The following is a 19,244-nucleotide window of genomic DNA, read 5'->3' on the forward strand; positions in this document are numbered from 1 at the left end:
GATAAACAACCCCAGCTCTCTCACCCATTCCTTACAGGCCTTGTGCTCCAGATCCCTCACCAGCCTTGTTGCCCTTCTCTGGACACACTCCAGCCCCTCCATTCCATGTCTTTCCTAAATTGGGGGTCCACAACTGGACACAGCTCTTGAGGTGCTGTCCAACCAGTGCTGAGCACAGGGGAAGAATCACTGCCCTGTTCCTGCTGGCCACACCATTCCTGATCCAGGCCAGGAGCCATCGGCCTTCTTGCCCACCTGGGCACACTGCTGCCTCATGTCCAGCCTGCTGTCCATCAGTGCCCCCACGTCCCTTTGTGCCTGGCTGCTCTCCAGCCACTCTGTCCCCAGCCTGTAGCACTGCAGGGGTTGTTGTGGCCAAAGTGCAGGACCCAGCACTTGGACTTGTTCAACCTCACCTTGCTGGATTTGGGCCCTGGATCCAGCCTGTCCAGGGCCCTCTGCAGAGCCCTCCTACCCTCCAGCAGATCTGCACTTGCACCCAGCTTGGTGTCATCTGAAAATTTGCTGGTGCTGGACTCAATCCCCTCATGACGATCATCATTGCAGATACTGGAATCCATGCTGGCTGGCTCTGATCCCTTGGCCATCCTGTGGGTGCCCTGTGATGGCACTCAAGGTGATCTGTTCTATAACCTTGCCAGGCACCCAGGTCAGGCTGACAGGCCTGGAGTTCCCCAGATCCTCCTTCCAGCCCCTCTTGGGGATGGGCTCACATTGGCACCTCCACTCCTCTGGGACCTCCCTGCTGAGCCAGGACTGATGGTAAATAAATGATGGAGAGCAGCTTGGGGAGCTCATCCACCAGCTCCCTTAAGCCCCTAGGATGGATCCCATCTGCTCCCCGAGACACCTGTGAGCACCTGAGTGGCTCAGCAGCTTCCCAGCTGCTTCCTCCTGGATTGCAGGGGGCTGTTCTGCTCCCTGTGCCCATCTACCAGTGTGCCCTACTTGTCCTGAGGGCAACCTGTCCTAATATTGAACATTGAGACAAACAAGGTGTTAAGTAGCTCAGCCTTTTCCTTATATTTAGTTATTTTATTCTCCACTGCGTCCAATAAAACGTAGAGGTTCTCCTTATCCCTCCTTTTGCCATTAATTTTTAATTTTTATTTTTTTTTAATAGAAGCCACCATGTGAAGTTCTAACTGAGTTATCACCGCTCCACTTTTCTTTCTGTGTAACCTAACATCATCTTTGGAAACTTCCTGAGTTTTAAGTAATTTTTTCCCATGAGTCCCCACAAAAGCTCCATGGGCAGCCAGGACAGTAATTTTTCTCACCAGCTCATCTTTTGCCATACACTGTCCAGCCTGCTCCTTTCTTCTTAAGATTATTTTCTTGAAATGACTCTCTCCTTCCTGGACCCTATTGTTTTTAAGGGCTGTTTCCCTTTAAAAGATCAGTACCTGATTCGGTACTCCCCAAATCAGCATCCTAAACAGGCCAAAGTCTGCCCTTCCTAATTTTAGTGCAGAAGTTTTGTTGCTGCCCCTCCTGCTTACCCAGAATATTGAAAACTTGATTATTTCATGGTCACTGTGCCCCAGGCAACCTCTGACCCCCACATCTGCCACCAGCCCTTCTCTGTTTGTGAAAAGCAGGAGACAGAGCTTTCCTTGGCCTATGGAGTGTTACCAGAAATTTGGTAAAACAGAAAACTCCATAACCTCAATGTAGCATTAAGAAGCAGCATTCTTTATTCAGACGGATGCACAGGGGATAGCTCCTCCCAAAGCTGTGCATGCTGAGTACAGGAAAGTTTCTGTTTCTTTTCTGTATTTTGCACACATATTCATTGATTGTCCTGGACTAAGCACTCATATGATAATCATTTCCCAGAATCATTAAAATATTTCCCCTCCCCTTTAGCCGTGCATTCTTCTGTCCTGGAGGTCTCTCTGGTGGTTCCAGGTGCTCATGGACCCCAATGTTCCAGTGGGCCTGGCTGAGCTGGCAGGACACTGAGGCTGGTGAGCTTCCAGTTCCCCTTCTCACACAATGGGCATTGTGTGGTTTCCATAGGCCTGGGGTTTTGGAGAACAAGCTCCAGGTGTGAGCTCACCTGGTGTAGACAATTGATCATCTGGGAACATGAGGTCACAGAGTGGGCTATGACATCACAGAGTAGGGTATGTGAGGTCATCGAGCAGCTATGACATCATATACTGACTCTGTGACATCACAGAACTAGCTGTGACATCACAGGACAGAGGTCTGACATCACAGAGCAGACTATGACATCACAGAGTTGGCTGTGACATCAGAGACCAGCTGTGTGACATTAGAGAATGAGCTGTGACCTCACAGAGCAGGCTGTGACATCCCAGAGGGGCTGTGTGACATCCCAGGAGGGCTGTGTGAGGTCACTGGGTTGCTCACTCTGCCCCAGCTCCCCCTCACAGTTTCTCCCAACAACTCCAATGCTGTTCATGCCCAGCGAGGTCCCTGTCCCCCGGTATCCCCCCAGCCCACCTGGAGCCACAGCCTCCACCGAAGGATGTTCCACAGGATCCAGCCCAGAGCCTGACATGGGGACAAGGGGCCAGGGCTGTGTGACCAGGACATCAAGGACATGGATTATCCAGGTCACTGTGGCCTGGGTTGGGTTCCCCAGGGCAGGAAAGATATCTGGCAGCTGGAGCAGGGTTAGGGAAGGGCCTCCAAGGTGGGGCTGGAGCCCTTGGGCTGTGAGCAGAGGCTGAGGGAGCTGGGCTTGTCCAGCCTGGAGCAGGGAAGGATGAGGGGCTCTTCATCCCAGCCTGGCAGTGCCAGCCAGGAGCTAATGGAGAACACAGAGCCAGGCTCTTCACCGGGGGGCCTGGTGGGAGACAAAAGCCAGTGGGTGGAAGGGGAAAGAGGGGAGATCAGCCAGGACAGGAGGAGATGAAATGAATCAGGCTGGTTTCAGCATTTCCTCAACCCCAAAAGCAGCCTGACCTTCCTTCTCCATCCACCACTGACAGCTTTGCAAATCAGGAATTGTTGGAGCTGTTTTGTCCCCACTCCAGGACAAGCATCCTGATACAAGAATTAATTGTGTTTATATCTATCACAGAACCACGTTTCTCTAAAATTATTTTTAATATGGAAATCACTTGTGGATGGTGGACTCATCAGACTCTGCTGGGACGTTGCACATAGCTCAGGGAAGAGTGTGATTGTCATTAAATCGTGTCCTGTTCAACTATGGTCTGTTGTCCATGAAGAGAAACTTTCTGTGCCTCTGAGTCTCACCAGTTCCTGACCCCCAAAGGACACAAACCTGATGAGTTCTGGTTCCCACTCCAGTGGTGCCACTTGAACCTCCCTCCATAGCCAGAGCAGAGTTCCCTTGTCCCACAAAGTCCCTGGCAATGCAGGGATGAAGGAAACAGGACAGGCTGTGGGGATCAGGGGCACAGCATGGCCAGGGATTTGGGGTGGTTGTGAGCCAGGGCAGGACCCAGCCCTTGGCCTTGGTGAACCTCATCCAATTGTCCTGGGCCCATGGCTCCAGCCGGTCCAGATCCCTCTGTAGAGCTTCTCGCCCTCCAGCACAGCCACACTCCCACCCAGCTTGGGCTCACCTGGGAACTGACTGAGGGTGCCCTCGATGACCTTGTCCAGATCAGCAATAAAGAGATTGAACCGACCTGGCCCCAATTCTGAGCCCTGGGGACACCCCTGGATGGGACTCCATTCCTCAGCTGCGCTGAGTGCCAGGGGTTGGATGAGGGAAATGGTGGGGAGGGGGTAGGGACAAAGTCTGATTTATTGTCAGCCATGAAGGGTCTCGATTTTCATATCTGTTCAGATTGCATTAGGATGTGCTGGGGGTCAGTATAACCTGGAGAGTGCTGATATCAATCTATAAACAGGAAAAGAAAACTTAACAGGACAAAACATTTCCCCCTTCATTGTTTTCAATTTAGTTTATTTGCTTAGAATATAGCCCTGAAATCTGCATAATCAACCACAGAAGAATTGAAACTTAGATGATTCTCAGAGTCTTTTCTTGATTGGGTGTTTTGAACAAATATTTATGAGTTTTGCCACTGAATTCCTGCACTGAAGAATTGAAGAAAGAAGAGGCCTCAGGTGCAGTAAAATTCATCAGGAACCCCCAAGTGGCTGAGGATCCATCCCATTCAGAGCAGCAATGAACAGAAATGGGCACAGCTTTGTGGCTGCCCCAGCTGTGGGATGGGCCCTGGGCCTGGAGCAGGAGCAGCTCTTGAGGGCCCCAAGGCCGGGGCTCTTGTGCTGCCCTGGGCCCATGGGATGACAGCAGGGGCTGCAGAGCTCTCAGCACCTGAGCCAGAGGGGAGCAGGGCAGCCAGGGAGCCTCCTTTGGCCTTGGTCCAGCACCTTCCCCCATGGCTGGGGCTGAGTCCTGTGTGAGCTGCAGCTGCTGCTGTGCCCTTGGCAGGGGCTGAGGCCATGGGGCCAGTGGCCAGAGCAGCCTGGCCTGAGCAGAGCTGTGGGGCCAGAGCCGGCTGGGCTGGGCTGGGGAGAGGCCCTTGTTGCTGCCCAGAGCTCAGGGCAGCTGGCAGAGCTTGCAGGGAGCTGGGCTGGGCTCAGAGAGCCTGCCCCAGAAACCATCAGTGTCCATCTCAGCCTGGCTGAGCGTGCAGGGGCAGGACTCAGGCCAGGCCGTGTGGGGCAGGGCCAGCGTCTGTGCAAGGCATTGAAAAGAGGCAAGTGCCCCAGAGAGGAGGCTGCTCTGTGCCCTTGGGGGCATGGACAGAGCAGGGAGGGGGCCCAGGACATTTGTCAGTGCCAGCCTCTGTGCCCAGCCCTTGGCAGCCCTGGCTGCTGAGCCCAGCTTTGGCCTGGGCTGAGTTTGGCTGTGGCCCAGCTCCATCCTCCTGCAGGGCTCAGGGCCTGTTCCCGGCCATGGCCAGCCCTGGCCGGCCTCTCTGCTGGCCCAGAGGCCGGCAGAGCCCGGGGCAGGGCTGTCTGTGCAGGCCCACAGGTGCCAGGGGCTCTGCAGGAGCTGGCAGAGGCTGCCCAGCAGGGAGGCCATGGGGCACAGAGCCCCAAGGCTGCCGTGGGCAGCACGGCACAGGGGCCGTTCCCAGACACAATGCTCCTGGCCTGGGCTGGGCATGCACAGGGGCTGGGCCACCATGGCTGGGCCAGCACAGGGCCACCAAGGGGCCACGCAGCCGCTGCCGGGGCTGACAGCAAGGCCAGGCACACACAAGCAATTGCTGAGCATGGCCTGCGCTGGCCAGGGCTGACTGTGCCACAGGCAGAGCTCAGCTGCCCTTGGGGGCTGCAGGAACAGTCAGGAGACCAAAGAGCCTCCATGGCTGTGCTGGAGACCGAGGCTGGAGCAGGGAAATGCAGGGCTGCTGCGGGATGGGGAGGGCATTGAATTCCAGCACACACCTCAGCTCTCTGATGATCCCGGCACCATGCTGGGCCCTGTTTCAGACTGGAGCAGAGCAGATGTTGATGGCACAGGAGCCCTGTGGGGCTGTCAGGGACAATCTGCAGCTTGCAAGGTGCTCTGCTCTCCCTCAGGTGCTCTTGGAGGGATGCAATCCCAGATGGACACCTCAGGGCACAAGTGGCACTGCCTGTTTATGGGTACACAGCTGATGGCTGCCTGGAAAGGGGCACAGGTTTTAATATTTGTACATTTCATAATATACAAGGAAATCTTTATTATCTGGGTCATTTGAGTACTTTTAAGAAATGGCCAAGTTTTCCCACCAGGAGCAGAAATTTCCTGATTCTACTAGATTCTTCTACTTATGGCAAGTGGAGAAATACGGATCTTCCCCTCTATCTTTGCCGTGAACATCATTCACTCTAATATTTCATGACCCCCTCCTTTACGTGTTTCCAGCTCTTCTTTTGAAATGGCCATGTCTAAGGACATCTCTTCATTTAGAGCAGCTGGATCCTTGTCCTTCACATTGCTCCCAGAAGTCTTCCTCCAGATGCTCTCTGCTGATTCCAATGTATCATCCTTGATTGGCTTCATGATTTGAGCATCAGGGAATTGCCCAATCTTTCAGAAGTTTAAATACCTCCTTAGTCAGCATCTTAGTTGTAGTTTTATCTTTTCTATCACCTCTTTTTATGTCTTTGTCTAAAATCCTTCCTGTATGGCAATCCCTTGTGGATGGTGCACATGTTGCTGGGATGTCACAAGAAACTGAATGAAGGCTTTTGATGTTTATTAAATTTTATCATGTTCACATTTTTTGTTTTCCATTAAGAGAAACCTTCCTGTGCCTCTAGTCTCACCAGTTCCTGGTCCCTCAAAGGACACAAACCTGATGTGCTGGGGAAATGTGGCAGAAATGCTGCTCTCGGAGGGGTTTGAGTGCCTTGGATAGCTGAGTCAGTCAGGCCTGTAAGAAAGGTTAAGTCACAAGGTCTAAGTGACATTAAATGCTGCTAAGAGTTGTTCTTTTGCTAAGTTGTTATGTTTAATATGTTATAAGCTAAGCTGGACATCATTAAGTGTTATTCCTCTATTAAATTGAAAAATCATAGGTTATAATTTAGGTTAAATACTGTTAAGCTCTGTTCTTTTGCTAAATTGTGAAGCTGAAGTTGTCACTTAAGGTTGAGGTACAAGTTAAGTCCTGTTACGTTTGAGCTCTGTTACGCTTTTAGGCCGTATTCCTTTTACCATTGCCCTCACTGTCCTTGTGTCACACACAGAGTCAGGGACAGTTCTCAGTTCATCTCTGGTTCGATTGCCTGGATTTTGTTTGGTTTTTTTGTTGCTTTGTTTCTTTGGTGTGCCTGAAGTGTCCAGTCAACAATGTGTCTTGCCAAGGAAGTTTGTGGTGCTGTCCCTTAATATTAAATCTGGTTGTTGCTGCTCCCTTGCTGGGGATATTTTCAGCGCTCTCAAACCCTCATTCAGAACAGGGTGAAGGAGCCCTGGCCCAGGCTATGGCCCTGGGGGACACAGGGATGCTGTCGGGGGGTCCCTGTCCCCCTGTCCCACCCCCCAAGGCCCCGGCCCCCCGTCCCCGTGTCAGGCTCTGGGGTCGATCTCGTGGAACATCCTCTGGGGGAGGCTGCAGCACCGGGAGCGGGGGGACCCGGGGGGACAGGGGACCCCGCTGTGCACGAGCAGCGTTGGACTGCTCTGGGGGAACTGTGAGGGGAGCTGGGGCAGAGTGACCTCCCCAGTGACATCACACAGCCCCTGTGATGTCAGAGCCTCCTATGAAGTCACACAGTCAGCCTGTGATGTCACACAGCATCATGTGATGTCACAGAGCCCCCTATGATGTCACACAGCACCCTTTTGGTGTCACAGAGCCAACTCTGGGATGTCACCCTGGAATGTCATGCAGCTGCACTGAGATGTCACAGAAGAGTCTGCGATGTCACAATGTCACCATGTGATGTCACAGCCTGCTCTATGATGTTACACAGTCACCTAGAATGTCACAACCCACTCTCTGATGCCACAGAGCCACCCTCTATGATGGCAGGATCTGCTCTATGGCCTCATACTCTACTCCATGATATCACAGACAGCTATGTGATTTCACAACTCCCTCAGTGATGTCACAAAACCCTCTCTGTGATGTCATACTGGCACTCTTAAATGCTACAGCACACACTTTGACCTCACAGCCTGCCCTATGATGTCATACAGCCATGCCATGAAGTCACAGCCTGTTCTGCAATGTCACAGAATCCCCTCTATGACCTCACACAACAAACTCTGTGATGTCATAGCCCAACCTGTGACCTCACACAGCCCACTCTGTGCTGTCACACAGCCCCTTGCTGACATCACAGCTGCTCTGTGCCTCTAGGACACAGCCACAGAGGTGCCGCTGTGACACAGCCCCCTCTGGGACATCCCCCAGCCCCTGCCAGTGCTGAGCCCCTGTCAGCTCTGGCTGTGCCCTGCTGGTGTCCCTGAGCTGCCCTGGCAGTGCCCCAGCCCTGCTGGGCTGTGCACAGGAGCTGCTCCTGGCCAGAGCTGTCTCTGTGAAAAACGGAAGGTGGTTTTCAGAGTGCCACCTTCTCAGCTGATTGTGTTTGTGTCCTCCTTTCTCTCCTGCCTCTCCTTGCCTGCTCTGTTTCTCTCTCAGTGTCTCTCTTGACCCAGGGCAGCTCCCACCAAAGACCCTGCCCTGATTTAATTCCCAGTCCAGGAGCTAGAACAGCCACGGGTGAAGTTATGAAGGCTGGCAGTGAAATGTCACTATAGGATCTTGCTCCACTTGGCTTTTGACTCCTCCTTAAGGGTTTTGCCTTTGAGGGCAGGAACATCTTTTCCGGGCTGGGAACTGGAATTCCAGCCCCTGGGATTGTGTTCCATGGATCCCAGAGGGGCATTTCTGAGGCTCCCAGGGTGCTGCTCCTGCCGTGCCTCCCAAGGAGCTGTGCAGGGCCAGGGGACAAGGTCCTGCAGCTCTGTGGGCTCCCGGAGCACACAGCAAAGGTGGCTTTGCTGGACATTTTCCAGCACATTCCCAGCTGGATGCAGAGGGGAGGAGGGAAGCGAGTCCCTGACAGAATCCCGGAACGATTGCGGTGGGAAAGGACCCGCAGGTTGGGATCCCATGAAGGAGAGACGCCTCTGCCCCAGTGAAAGTGCGAATGAGACCGTGGGAGCGCAACCTAAGGATTGTATTGAGCATGGATTGAACTGAACAAAAAATGGGAATGACAGAGAGACAGAAAGAAATAGGTAGGCGGTCTCGGAGGGATAGAAAGAACTAGGAAAAGGCTCAGGCCCCGGCTCCGCAGCTCCCAGGGACACCCGCAGGGCGCAGCGCCTTTCACAATTCCAGCCAATCAGAGGACACGCTCAACAATTCCAGCCAACCAGAGCTTTTCTGGCCGATGACTCACTGGGTGCCAGGTGGATCCGCAGCAGCCCCGGAGCGGAATTTGGGCTCAGGCCGGGGGGACAGATTTGCCCCGGGGGGGTCCCCGAGCCCCCTGCCCACCCCTGGGGCCGATCGGGGACTCCCCCACCCAGCAGCCGGGGCAGGGGGTGGGAAAGGGAGCCCCGGGCTGGGAGGGGAGGAACTGCAGGGAGGAAGAGGAGGGAGAGGAGGAGGAGCGGGAGAATCCAGGCGCTTGCAGCGCCCGCACGCTGAGCCTGCAGCACCCCCTGCCCCGGGAGCATCGCCCCCAGCCCCGAGCCGCAGCTGAGGGGGAGGCCGAGCTCGCCCCAGCTCTACCGAGGGGTCTCCAGGAGGATTTTTTTGGAGAGTGTTGGGAGCTGGCAGATCCCGGACTCCAGCCCCGGATATCTCCGGGCTCCCTAGAGGAGCTTTTTCGGGGGGAGAGGAGCTGCAATCGCCCCTCGGGAGGGTCCTGGGGGGTCCGGGTGGGGATGGCCTGGTACTGACAGGTTGGGACATTGGTTTTGGGGAACCCCGTGAGAGCCGGGGCTGTGGAACGTGGGAGCCCCGGGGCGGGGAGAGGGGAAGGGGCGATACCGGAGCCGGGATACCCCCGGCAGCCCGGAGATGAGGAGGGGACAGGACCCCCTGACCCTGACAGGGGCGCGTCCTGGGGTGACTTCATGATCCATTGGCCTGTTTAGCCCAGAAATTAGTTCTGTACCTCTGAGGCTAGTTCTGAGAATGAAGCGGAGGAAGAAGAAATGTGCAGTTTGTTTTCAGAAACTGCACTCACTCCTCTACATTCCGGCTCCTGGACTGTTGTGATGCCCTAAGGAGCTGGAACAGAGGCTAGAGGGAGTTAAGAGGAATAAAGTGGTGTCCTAGGTTACAATACAAAGATGTATTCTATTCCCATCCTCAAGAGCTGTTGAAACCAGAAGGGGCACTGTTTGTTCCTTATCTCCTGTTAATGGGCCCATCAATGCCTTGCCACATGACTCAGAGATAACTCCCTCCAAGAGCCATTTCTGTTTAATGGGTAATTAAGGATCCACCCCATGACTCATAGAATGATATCAGCCCATTGTGAGATGCTCTGTCCAAGTAGGAGAGGAGCTAAGCATCCCCACCTGGATACAATCTGAGTTTTGGGACGGAACAAGCTGTCCTTACCCACTGGTTTTCAGAGGCCAAGAGCTACTACATATTTTATACAGCATCACCACTTCAACAAGACCGTTTTATCTGGACTGCTTTCACCACCCTAACTTGCAGGGTGTCAGCTTGTATTCTGACTCTGTCAGTGTTTTTTTTTTTTTTTTCTTGCATTATTGCGTGTATTTGGGGTTTTTTTCCCTTTTCATAATAAATTGTATTTCTGACTTGGAGTGTCTCACTGGTTTTGCTTTCAAGCCAGAACCTATATATAATATAATAAAATAATCAAATTTTTTATCTATGTAATTAAAAATTGATAATGTGAAATAAGGGTGACAATGGTAATATGTCAGCTTTGGCTGCTCACTGTGATACTAAATGGCCTACAGAAAAGAACTGGCCAAGACCCCAGTGTCAGTGGTAAACTTTGTGAGATTGTATACAACAAATAAAAAAGGAAGGGATGAAATTGGCAATTTTTATAGGATTTGCTGATACTGTGATGTGGAATGCTTTATCTATTACTGTGAGAAATGCAGTGATTAAGACTTCTGGGTTTTTCATGTGCCAGACAATCCACAAGCTGCAGGATTGGTTGAATGGGTGAAGGGTTTGTTAAAAGAGCAGTTGACAAAATGAGGAGATGGGAACCTGTCCCCATGGAGATCCCATCTCCCAGATGTGCTCCATGCCCTTAACAATGGCCCACTGGGGAAATGGAAACCCCTGGCTGTGCACAGCTGCACCCAATTTGCACCTACAACCATGGGCAGTGAGACTTGGACTGCCTGGGAAATTGTTGTGGGTGTGATGGCCCCTGGCAGGGCCAGCCCAGAGGCTGCAGGGCTGGACCTTCATGCACTGGAATTAATTAGGATAAATCAGAAGCAAATGAGAGTTGTCCATACAGGAACAGGAATTCAGATTCCTCCAGGACACTTTAGTTTGGAAACTGCTCACTTAGGGCTTGGCTTTGCAAAGTGTTCATGTCCTGGGAGGAGGAACTGATGCAGATTATCAAGGAGAAATTAAAGGAATTGTGTTGAACAACAGTGAACAAGATTGGATTATTCAATCCCATGGCAGAGTAGCAGAATTATTGATATTGTCAGTTTTTAAAACAATTGCGAAAAAAGGACATCCACCTCAAATCACTGCTGTTAGTAGAAATAAAGGGTTTGGATCCACCAGTCCTAATAAAGGAACCAGAGTGTGGGCCCAGAGGCCAAAAGGCCCTCCTGAGGCAGCTGAAGGAACAGCTCTGGGGAAACACAGCATTGTTTGAATCCTGAAACCTGGGCAGGAACAATGGGAATGTGTCCCTGCAGCCAAGTGTTCTGTCTGAGAACAAGTAGGTATTACAGGATACTGTTTTGCACATCCTGCCAGACCAAATCTCCTTGTTTGCCCCAATGGCCCCTTTGGAAAATGCTCTGATCCACAGGGCTCCCTGTGAAGGCTGTTGTGACACTGAGGGACTTGCACACAAATTCCATCCAGGAGCCTGGGTGCCCTCAGGGACTGGGACCCGACCCCCTTCCAGCCAAAGGGGAAAGGGCCCCACCAAGCCTTGTTAGCCACAGACAACATGGTAAAGCTGAACAGCAAAGGACCTTGGAGGCATTCTTCTGGAATTAAAAAGGCTCCAGCTCCATTGACAACAGAATTATTGTTCCTAACTCAAATGAGATTGAGCGAAAAAAATGAAGAACAGTGTCACTAAAGTACTACTCATGTCTGGAGGTTGTACCTTGATAATCAGCCAGAATCTTTGTTTGCCACAAACACCACCAGTGTTTCACCAAGGGATTAGTCATCAAAATTTAATGATTAGTTCTGAAAATTTCAAGATCAGGGTAGCCAAAGTACTCCATGTCACTAATTGCTGGGTTTGTTCTCAGCTGAAGTTGGGAGGAATGGGGCTCCCTTGGAGGGCCCACCCTGTGGGGTGGCCAGAACTCAGTCCATGGGCTCTGACTTGTAACTGTCAATGAAGGGACAGTTCAAGAAAACACAGGAATACAATGATCCGTTTGACAGGACTCACTAAGATTTCCCTTCACGAGAAACCCAACCCTGTTCTAGTTACAGAGGCCACAGTGTGAGAGGATTTCTGTGTTTTACCATCACTCCCAACGTCAGTAGAGCTTGGGCTGCTGGAGCTGGTCAGTGTCAGTGTTACCCCACTCCTGGCTGCAGGGCCACCATTTAGGGTCCTTCAGCAACAACCACAAGGAAGAGTTGGGGCCCAGAGAACATTTTCCCCCCAAGGAGTGCCTTGGGTTTCAGAAAGCAAAAGATTCTGGTTCATCCTGTGCCCCATGTGTGCTGCCCTGTACTGTGTAGTTGACTGGCTGGATTATTAGAAGAAGTAGCAAATGATGCTGTTAAAACGTCCAGTAGCACATCCTATGGGCTCCAACAAACACAAATGGGCACTCCACAGAACCGCATGGCCTTGGATTATCTGCTTGCTGGCCAAGGAGGAGCCTGGGCTGTCATGGGACAGGAATGTTGCACTGCTGTCAGTGATGGGTTTGAAGGCCAACAGTCAGCAATCACCTTGACAGAAAGAGCAGGAGAAGAGTGGCAGAAAGAAGAAAATTCTTCTTGGTGGGATTGGCTTCATGGCTGCCAAATTGGAGGCTGCTGTGAAATGCATTTGTGGCAGTGTCTGTCATCACTGCAGTGTGAGCACTTGGTGTGCACTCTGACATTCCATGTTCGAGTTGTTGTGACGCTTTGTGCTGGCAAGTGGAGTATTGAGACTTGTCTTAAAAGAGACAGTCTCAAGAAAAGAGAGGCATTTGATAAATAACAGAGAAGAACAGCAACTCTTTAGGCATGTTTGAAAAGCAATGTGAATAGCTCTGAGTAATGAAATGTAACAGCACTTAATTGAAGCACAAGGGGAGATGTGTTTATGCCTAATACCTAAATCTAAACTGTGCTATTGAAAGAATGGTTATGAAGGTTGTACTTCATTGTAGGTCTCAGGGCCCATTCAAGTAGCAAGGCCTGAACAGGCTGGGATCAAGGCCTGAACAGGCCCGGAGGCAAAGTTCATCTCTAGATGAACCTTCCAACCAAATGTTATATTTGTATCCACTCACTAACAAAGCATTATTAACAACATGATCAGTGGATGGGTTCCTTGATAAAACATGGATTTCTCTTTCTGTATTCAGAAACCAGACAAGGCCCCATCTGTCCTTGTTTGGGGGTGAAGGATCAAAGTCAACTCCCTTGATTCCTCCTTGAGCCCTGGCCAGGCTTTGGGAGAAACCAAACAGGAGAATGAAACCAGATGTTCTCACACTAGCAGTGATGTCAGCTTGTTTGTTTGACAGTGTAAAAGCTGTGTCCTTTCACAGAAGGCTTGGAGGCTCCTTGCCTGCAAGGGTGGAAGCACCTTCAGGAATTCCCAGTGTCTGGGAGTGGCTCTGCAGTCCTTGTCTTCCCCAGCTGAAGTGTGGATCTGGGTGATGGTAAAGTCTGAGGGTAACTGGTGATGGATCTTTATTTAATCACTGCAGGCAATCTTTGTTAGTAATGACTGGATGGATTGCTGAGCTTCTTTTGTAATTCTTTGCTAATGATTATGTGCTTTGCTGAGATTATCCTTTTGTAATTCTTTGCAGCTGTGCATTATATAAATTACAGGATTCCTTAAGTTGGTGTCTGTGTCTTTGGTACTGACCCTGCCCACTGGTGAAACAGGGCCCCCTCTTGCCTAAGAGTTACCTGGGAAGGCAAAAACCCTCATTCCAACATTCCCCCTGTGTTCCTTGTTCCCCCCACTTCATACACTGAACATGATGTCCTGTGGTCTGGGGTATCCCCAGGGTCAGTTGGGGTCACCTGTCCTGGCTGTGTCCCCTGCCAAGCACCCCACAGCCCCAGCCCCTGCCCAGGGTGGCTGGAGGAGGGGCAGGACAGGCCTTGGCTCTGTTGCAGCTCAGCAAGAACAAAACCATCTCTGCGTGCTCAGCCCTGTGCTCAGCACCCGGCCCAGCAGTGTCTCAGTGCCAGTGTCTGTGCCCTCAGTCCCTGCCAGGGCTTTCCATGGCAGCTGCCAGGACAGGTGACCCAGGTGTCACCCCCAGTGAGGGCTGCCATGGAAACAGTGCCAGCACTGCCCCTTTCTGTCTGGCTGAGCTGGCCTTTGGCCCTGGCAGTGCCCTTTGCTGCTGGTTCCTGGTGCCTGAGCACACAGAGCGGCACAGGGCAGGTGGCCATGGCACAAGCCCCCAGCCAGGGATCCCCTCTGGCCCTGGGCAGTGACACCAGCCCTGAGCAAGGGGCTGGCGCGCTGGGGTCGGTGCAGTGTCCATCCAACAGTGTCTTGTAATGGCCCAGTGCAGATTGGGATGATGATCCACCCTCACAGCTGGCCCAGGGCAGGTCTGCAGTGCCCTTCCCCACAGCCTGTCTGCACAGAAGCACTTGCTGGGTGCTCTGCATTTCCCTTCCCTCACGCCTGGATCTCTCCCACACCTCCCAACTCAGAGCTTTCAGCTGCAAGGAGTTCAAAGCTGGTCTGTCCGTCAGGAGTTGGTCTAACTCTGCCCTGAACAAACTCTGGATTTGTGTTTATTGCAGAACTTCCTGTGTGTCTAAAATATTCCTTGCAGGGTTCTGCCTTAGGGAAGGGGAACCTCCTTGGTGGCAGCTTGGGCTTGGCACACACTTGAGGAGGATGTCTGTTTTCAATGGGGAAACTCAGGAGTTTTAGATTGGTTCAAAATACAAAAGAAGATGACCCCTCTTTGGCTGTGTACAGCCAGTTCTCTGAGCAAAGCAGGTCCCAGGTGAGTGAGAAGAGACAAAATGGGCTTGGGGAATGTGGAGCAAGGTTGTCCACGCTGCGTCAGACCTCAAGGCACAGCTTCTCTGACCAGGCCAGAACTCCTTAGGAGAGTCCCTGCTGGATCAATATCAGTCACTGAATGCTGCAATCACCTCTTGTGTAATAAGAACAGCAATAAAAGACACCCTTTAAAATAGGAATACATACTTGCTAGAAGCTCTTTGAAATATTTCTCCATAACTGAAAAAGGAAACCCTCCTAATGAACTGCACTAGAGCAGAGGGAAATCAAGGCAGAGCCATGGTTTGGCAGGACTTGCTTGATCCTAATGAGCCCTATGGTGCATTTAGAGCTGAGCCCTGGAACCTCAGGACCTGAGAGGAGATTGTACAAACCTGTCCAGGAGTCAAAGTCAGAAGAAAACCCCAAAGTGTGTCTCAAGGCATGAATGGGTCCCACTGAGGTCCCTCTCCAAGACAGGATCCTCATGGACTCCTTGGAGGAGTGAATTGGTGGCCAGGATGGCACAAAAACCTCTCAGAGACTCAGCGGGGAAAGGAAAATCCAAAGTAGCTTAAACACCTTGAGTTTCTCAAAGCATTAATGAGCCCCACTGAGTGTTGTTACTGACAAAGCCTCTCCAGGGACTAATTAAAGCAGATAATTGAAGGCCATGATTGCACAAAACTCTCAGAGACTCCAAGGCAAAAGCCAAACCCAAAATCCTTGGAAAAAACCTGCATTCCCTGGGAGCATGAAGGAGCCCCCAGGGCCGTTGCTGAGCAAGGCTCCCCAGGGACTCCTTCCAGCAGATCCTTGAGGCCACTGGGATGTGGGCTAGGGGGGGAAGCTGAGGGCAGGACAAGGGGCTGACAGTGCCCAGCCTGGCTGGGGCTGTGCCAGGAGGCCCCAGGGCCTCAGGACAAGGTGTCTCCTCCCAGCCCTTGGTGGCACAGACCCTGCTGCTGTGCCCCAGGCCACCAAGACTTGGCTTCTCTTTGTCCCCACCTGTCATCCCTGCCTCCAGTTCTCTGCTCTGCCTGGGGCCTGGGGACACTTTCTCAGTCGTGTCCCTCAGTGGGAATCATTAAAAGTCCAAGAAACTTTGGAGTTGGATTCTGACTTGGAGTTCTGGAGAGGTTTCTTCAGCTGCCTCTCAGGGACTGATGTTCAGGGCCTGAGCACAAAGCCCCAGAGGGTCATTAAAGTCCTTGTGCTGTGTCTGTGCTGCTGAGCTGGGCTGGGCTCCTGGCACAGAGGCAGCTCCTGGTAAGCAAGCAGAGCTTCAAAAGCACATTTCTCTTGATGAGCAGCTCCTGTGCACAGCCCAGCAGGGCTGGGGCACTGCCTGCAGCCAGCCCGGGCACAGCCCAGAGGCACAGAGAGCTTCAATCAGTCAGGACTGGGAAGGTGCTGAGAAGTGCCTGGGGCAGAATCACTGCCAGCCCTTGGCACAGGAACCTCTGGATGCAGGACAATGCAGCTGCAGCTCCTGGAGCCATCTCCTAAAGCTGGAACATCCCAATGCCTGCAGACTCTGTGAGTACATTCTCTGATTGTCTCCTGTGCAGAGCAGCCAGGGGTGCCCAGGGCTGTCCTGCAGAGCAGGCTCCTGCAGCCCAGGGTGCTGTGCTGGGGCAGGGACTCTGCTGCCTGCCAGGGACAGCTCTCAGCCAGCCCGGGGAGCTGCTCCCAGCACTGGGGGACAAGATCTGCGGGGAAGGAGAGAACTGGTAAGGCTTGGAAGTGTTCTCTTTGTGTGGTGAAGATGCTGCATTGTTCAGGACTGCTCCCAGCATAACATTCATTTTCATAACATTTCCATGTAGATTATACAGGGAACACAGCTAGGCTGAGGCTGCATAAAAGGGAATTTCCTGCTTTTTTAATCTACTACTCTGGGTTGCCAAGCTGGGAAATTGCCCATATTTATCTCTCAGTCCATGTTGGGAAAAATAAAAACATTATTTCTCACATGTTAACAAACCAGGCAGTAACAGAAATCAGCACAGGGCCCCTTAGAGGCAGCATCAGTGTCACTTTTCCAGCCTCCTAAGGGGTGCTCTGATGTTGCCATCAGAGCCTGCAGAGCCAGAGCTGCCCCTGGGCAGTGCCAGAGCTGGGAGGGGTCTGCAGAGCTGAGCCCCCAGGGCTGGGCTGGGCTCTGGCAGCACTGGCAGGGCCCAGCCCTGGGCATAGGGAAGCAGCTGCTGGCAGGGACAACTCCAGGCAGCAGAGCCCTGGGCAGGCAGTGGGGGGAAAGTGCCCCCAGGCTGGGCTGGAATATTTGAAGTCCTCTCTAAATTCAGCTATTCCATGATTACTATTTTTTACAGATCCTCATGCCAAGACAGCATAAATGTCCAACAGCAGCTCCATCAGCCACTTCCTCCTGCTGGCATTGGCAGACACGTGGCAGCTGCAGGTCCTGCACTTCTGCCTCTTGCTGGGCATCTCCCTGGCTGCCCTCCTGGGCAACGGCCTCATCATCAGCACCGTAGCCTGCGGCCACCACCTGCACACGCCCATGTTCTTCTTCCTGCTCAACCTGGCCCTCAGCGACCTGGGCTCCATCTGCACCACTGTGCCCAAAGCCATGCACAACTCTATCTGGGACACCACGACCATCTCCTACACAGGATGTGCTGCCCAAGTATTTTTCTTTCTGTTCTTCATCTCAGCAGAATTTTATCTCCTGACCATCATGTGCTATGACCGCTACGTGTCCATCTGCAAACCCCTGCACTACGGGACCCTCCTGGGCAGCAGAGCTTGTGCACACATGGCAGCAGCTGCCTGGGCCAGTGCCTTTCTCAATGCTCTGCTGCAAACAGTCAATACATTTTCCCTGCCCCTGTGCCATGGCAATCCCCTGGGCCAGTTCTTCTGTGAAATCCCACAGATCCTCAAACTCTCATGTTCACACTCAAACCTCAAGGAACTGGGGCTCATTGCTGTTAGCGCCTGTTTAGCACTTTGCTGTTTTGTTTTCATTGTTTTCTCCTATGTGCAGATCTTCAGGGCTGTGCTGAGGATCCCCTCTGAGCAGGGACAGCACAAAGCCTTTTCCACCTGCCTCCCTCACCTGGCCGTGCTGTCCTTGTTCCTCAGCACTGCCATATTTGCCCACCTAAAGCCTCCCTCCATCTCGTCCCCATCCCTGGATCTGGCTGTGTCAGTTCTGTACTCGGTGGTGCCTCCAGCCCTGAACCCCCTCATCTACAGCCTGAGGAACCAGGAGCTCAAAGCTGCAGTGTGGAGACTGATGACCAGATGGTTTCAGAAATATTAAAATGCTAGACAATTTCTGTAAGAAAAGTAATCTTTCACTTGTAATAAAAAAAGCATTGATATTTCTTATTCTTCTCATTTTGGAATTTCTTTTCCTTTTTTTTTAAATTTTTATGTTGTCGACAAAGACAGATAATATTTTGTGCCAATTCTCATTTTGTTTCTCGCCGCATTCCCTGTGGCCACATGCTGTGTAAATGAGAGGCTGCACTCTCAATTATTTTAAAGGAACTGAAGGATGTCCCAGCAGAGTTTTCTGCAGAGATGCCCATTTGCTGCCTTCTCTGGAGCTGCAGCAGCAATGTCTGTGTGCAGAGCTGGGGTAGATCAGTGCTGGCCCAGCAGCTGTGCCCAGCAGCAGCAGCAGCACTTGGTGTTGCCAGTGCTGCTGCCGTGGCCCTGCCCCGCTGCCCTGGTGGCCCTGGTGTTGCTGCAGGGCCTGAGTGCTCTCGGGGCCGGGCACAGTCCTGGGGGTGGCAGTGCCGGGGCTGCAGCAGGGACAGGCCATGGGCACTGCTGGGGCAGCGCTGATGCCTCAGGCCAGGCCCTGGGGGCTCCAGGCTCCTTGCCCAGGCTCTCTCAAGAACATGGCCAGGCCAATGCTCAGCACAGAAAAGCCCCAGGCTGAGCAGCCCCAGGCTGGCCATGGGCAGGCTGGGGGCAAACAGCATGGCTGGGGCTCTGCAAGGGCCCTGGGGGAGACGGGAAGGAGCAGCAGAGCAGGGGCTGATCCATCCCCAGTGTGCTGCACAACCCAGGGCAGCGTCCCAGAGCGTCCTGATGGAGCTGCCAACAACATCCCCCCTCTGCAGCCCTGGCCTCTCCCCCAGCTCACAGAGGTGCCGCATCCTTGCAGGCACAGCCACGGCAGCACTGGCTCAGGAGCCCCTGTTTGCATTGCACACAGCAGGCAGGAGCACCCCCATGCTGTTGCTGTGGGGACATGAACCTGAGGGAGCACAAATGCCATCAGCCCCTGGGGCCAGCAAGGACTGGGGGACACCAGGGAAACCACTCAGCTTTGTCCTGGCCTCTGCAGTCAGCCAGAAAGTTTGTTCCCATCAGCTGGGAGTTTCCTGTGCTACTGCAGACGCTGTTGCTCAGAGCCAGGGCTGCCTGGCAGCCACCTCCAA

The 19,244-nt window shown here is 52.7% G+C and overlaps 2 protein-coding genes across 2 annotated transcripts in view; both read left to right on the plus strand.

The window, feature by feature from the left end:
- The window catches only part of LOC135305560 (zinc finger protein 418-like), a 409,899-nt gene that overhangs the window by 164,352 nt on the left and 226,303 nt on the right, over nucleotides 1-19,244 (plus strand). The gene's annotated exons all lie outside the window — the stretch shown is intronic.
- LOC135305640 (olfactory receptor 14I1-like) lies at nucleotides 17,180-18,113 on the plus strand. Its single transcript, XM_064429379.1, has one exon. It carries the CDS (start codon nucleotides 17,180-17,182, stop codon nucleotides 18,110-18,112), a length of 933 nt encoding a protein of 310 aa, XP_064285449.1. The 3' UTR covers nucleotide 18,113.

This window comes from Passer domesticus, chromosome 8, assembly GCF_036417665.1.
Source record: "Passer domesticus isolate bPasDom1 chromosome 8, bPasDom1.hap1, whole genome shotgun sequence".
NCBI classification, from domain to species: Eukaryota; Metazoa; Chordata; class Aves; order Passeriformes; family Passeridae; genus Passer; species Passer domesticus.

What these genes read in the sequence shown, in the direction of transcription:
- LOC135305640 (XM_064429379.1), top strand. Translation starts at nt 17,180, where the DNA reads ATGTCCAACAGCAGCTCCATCAGCCACTTCCTCCTGCTGGCATTGGCA.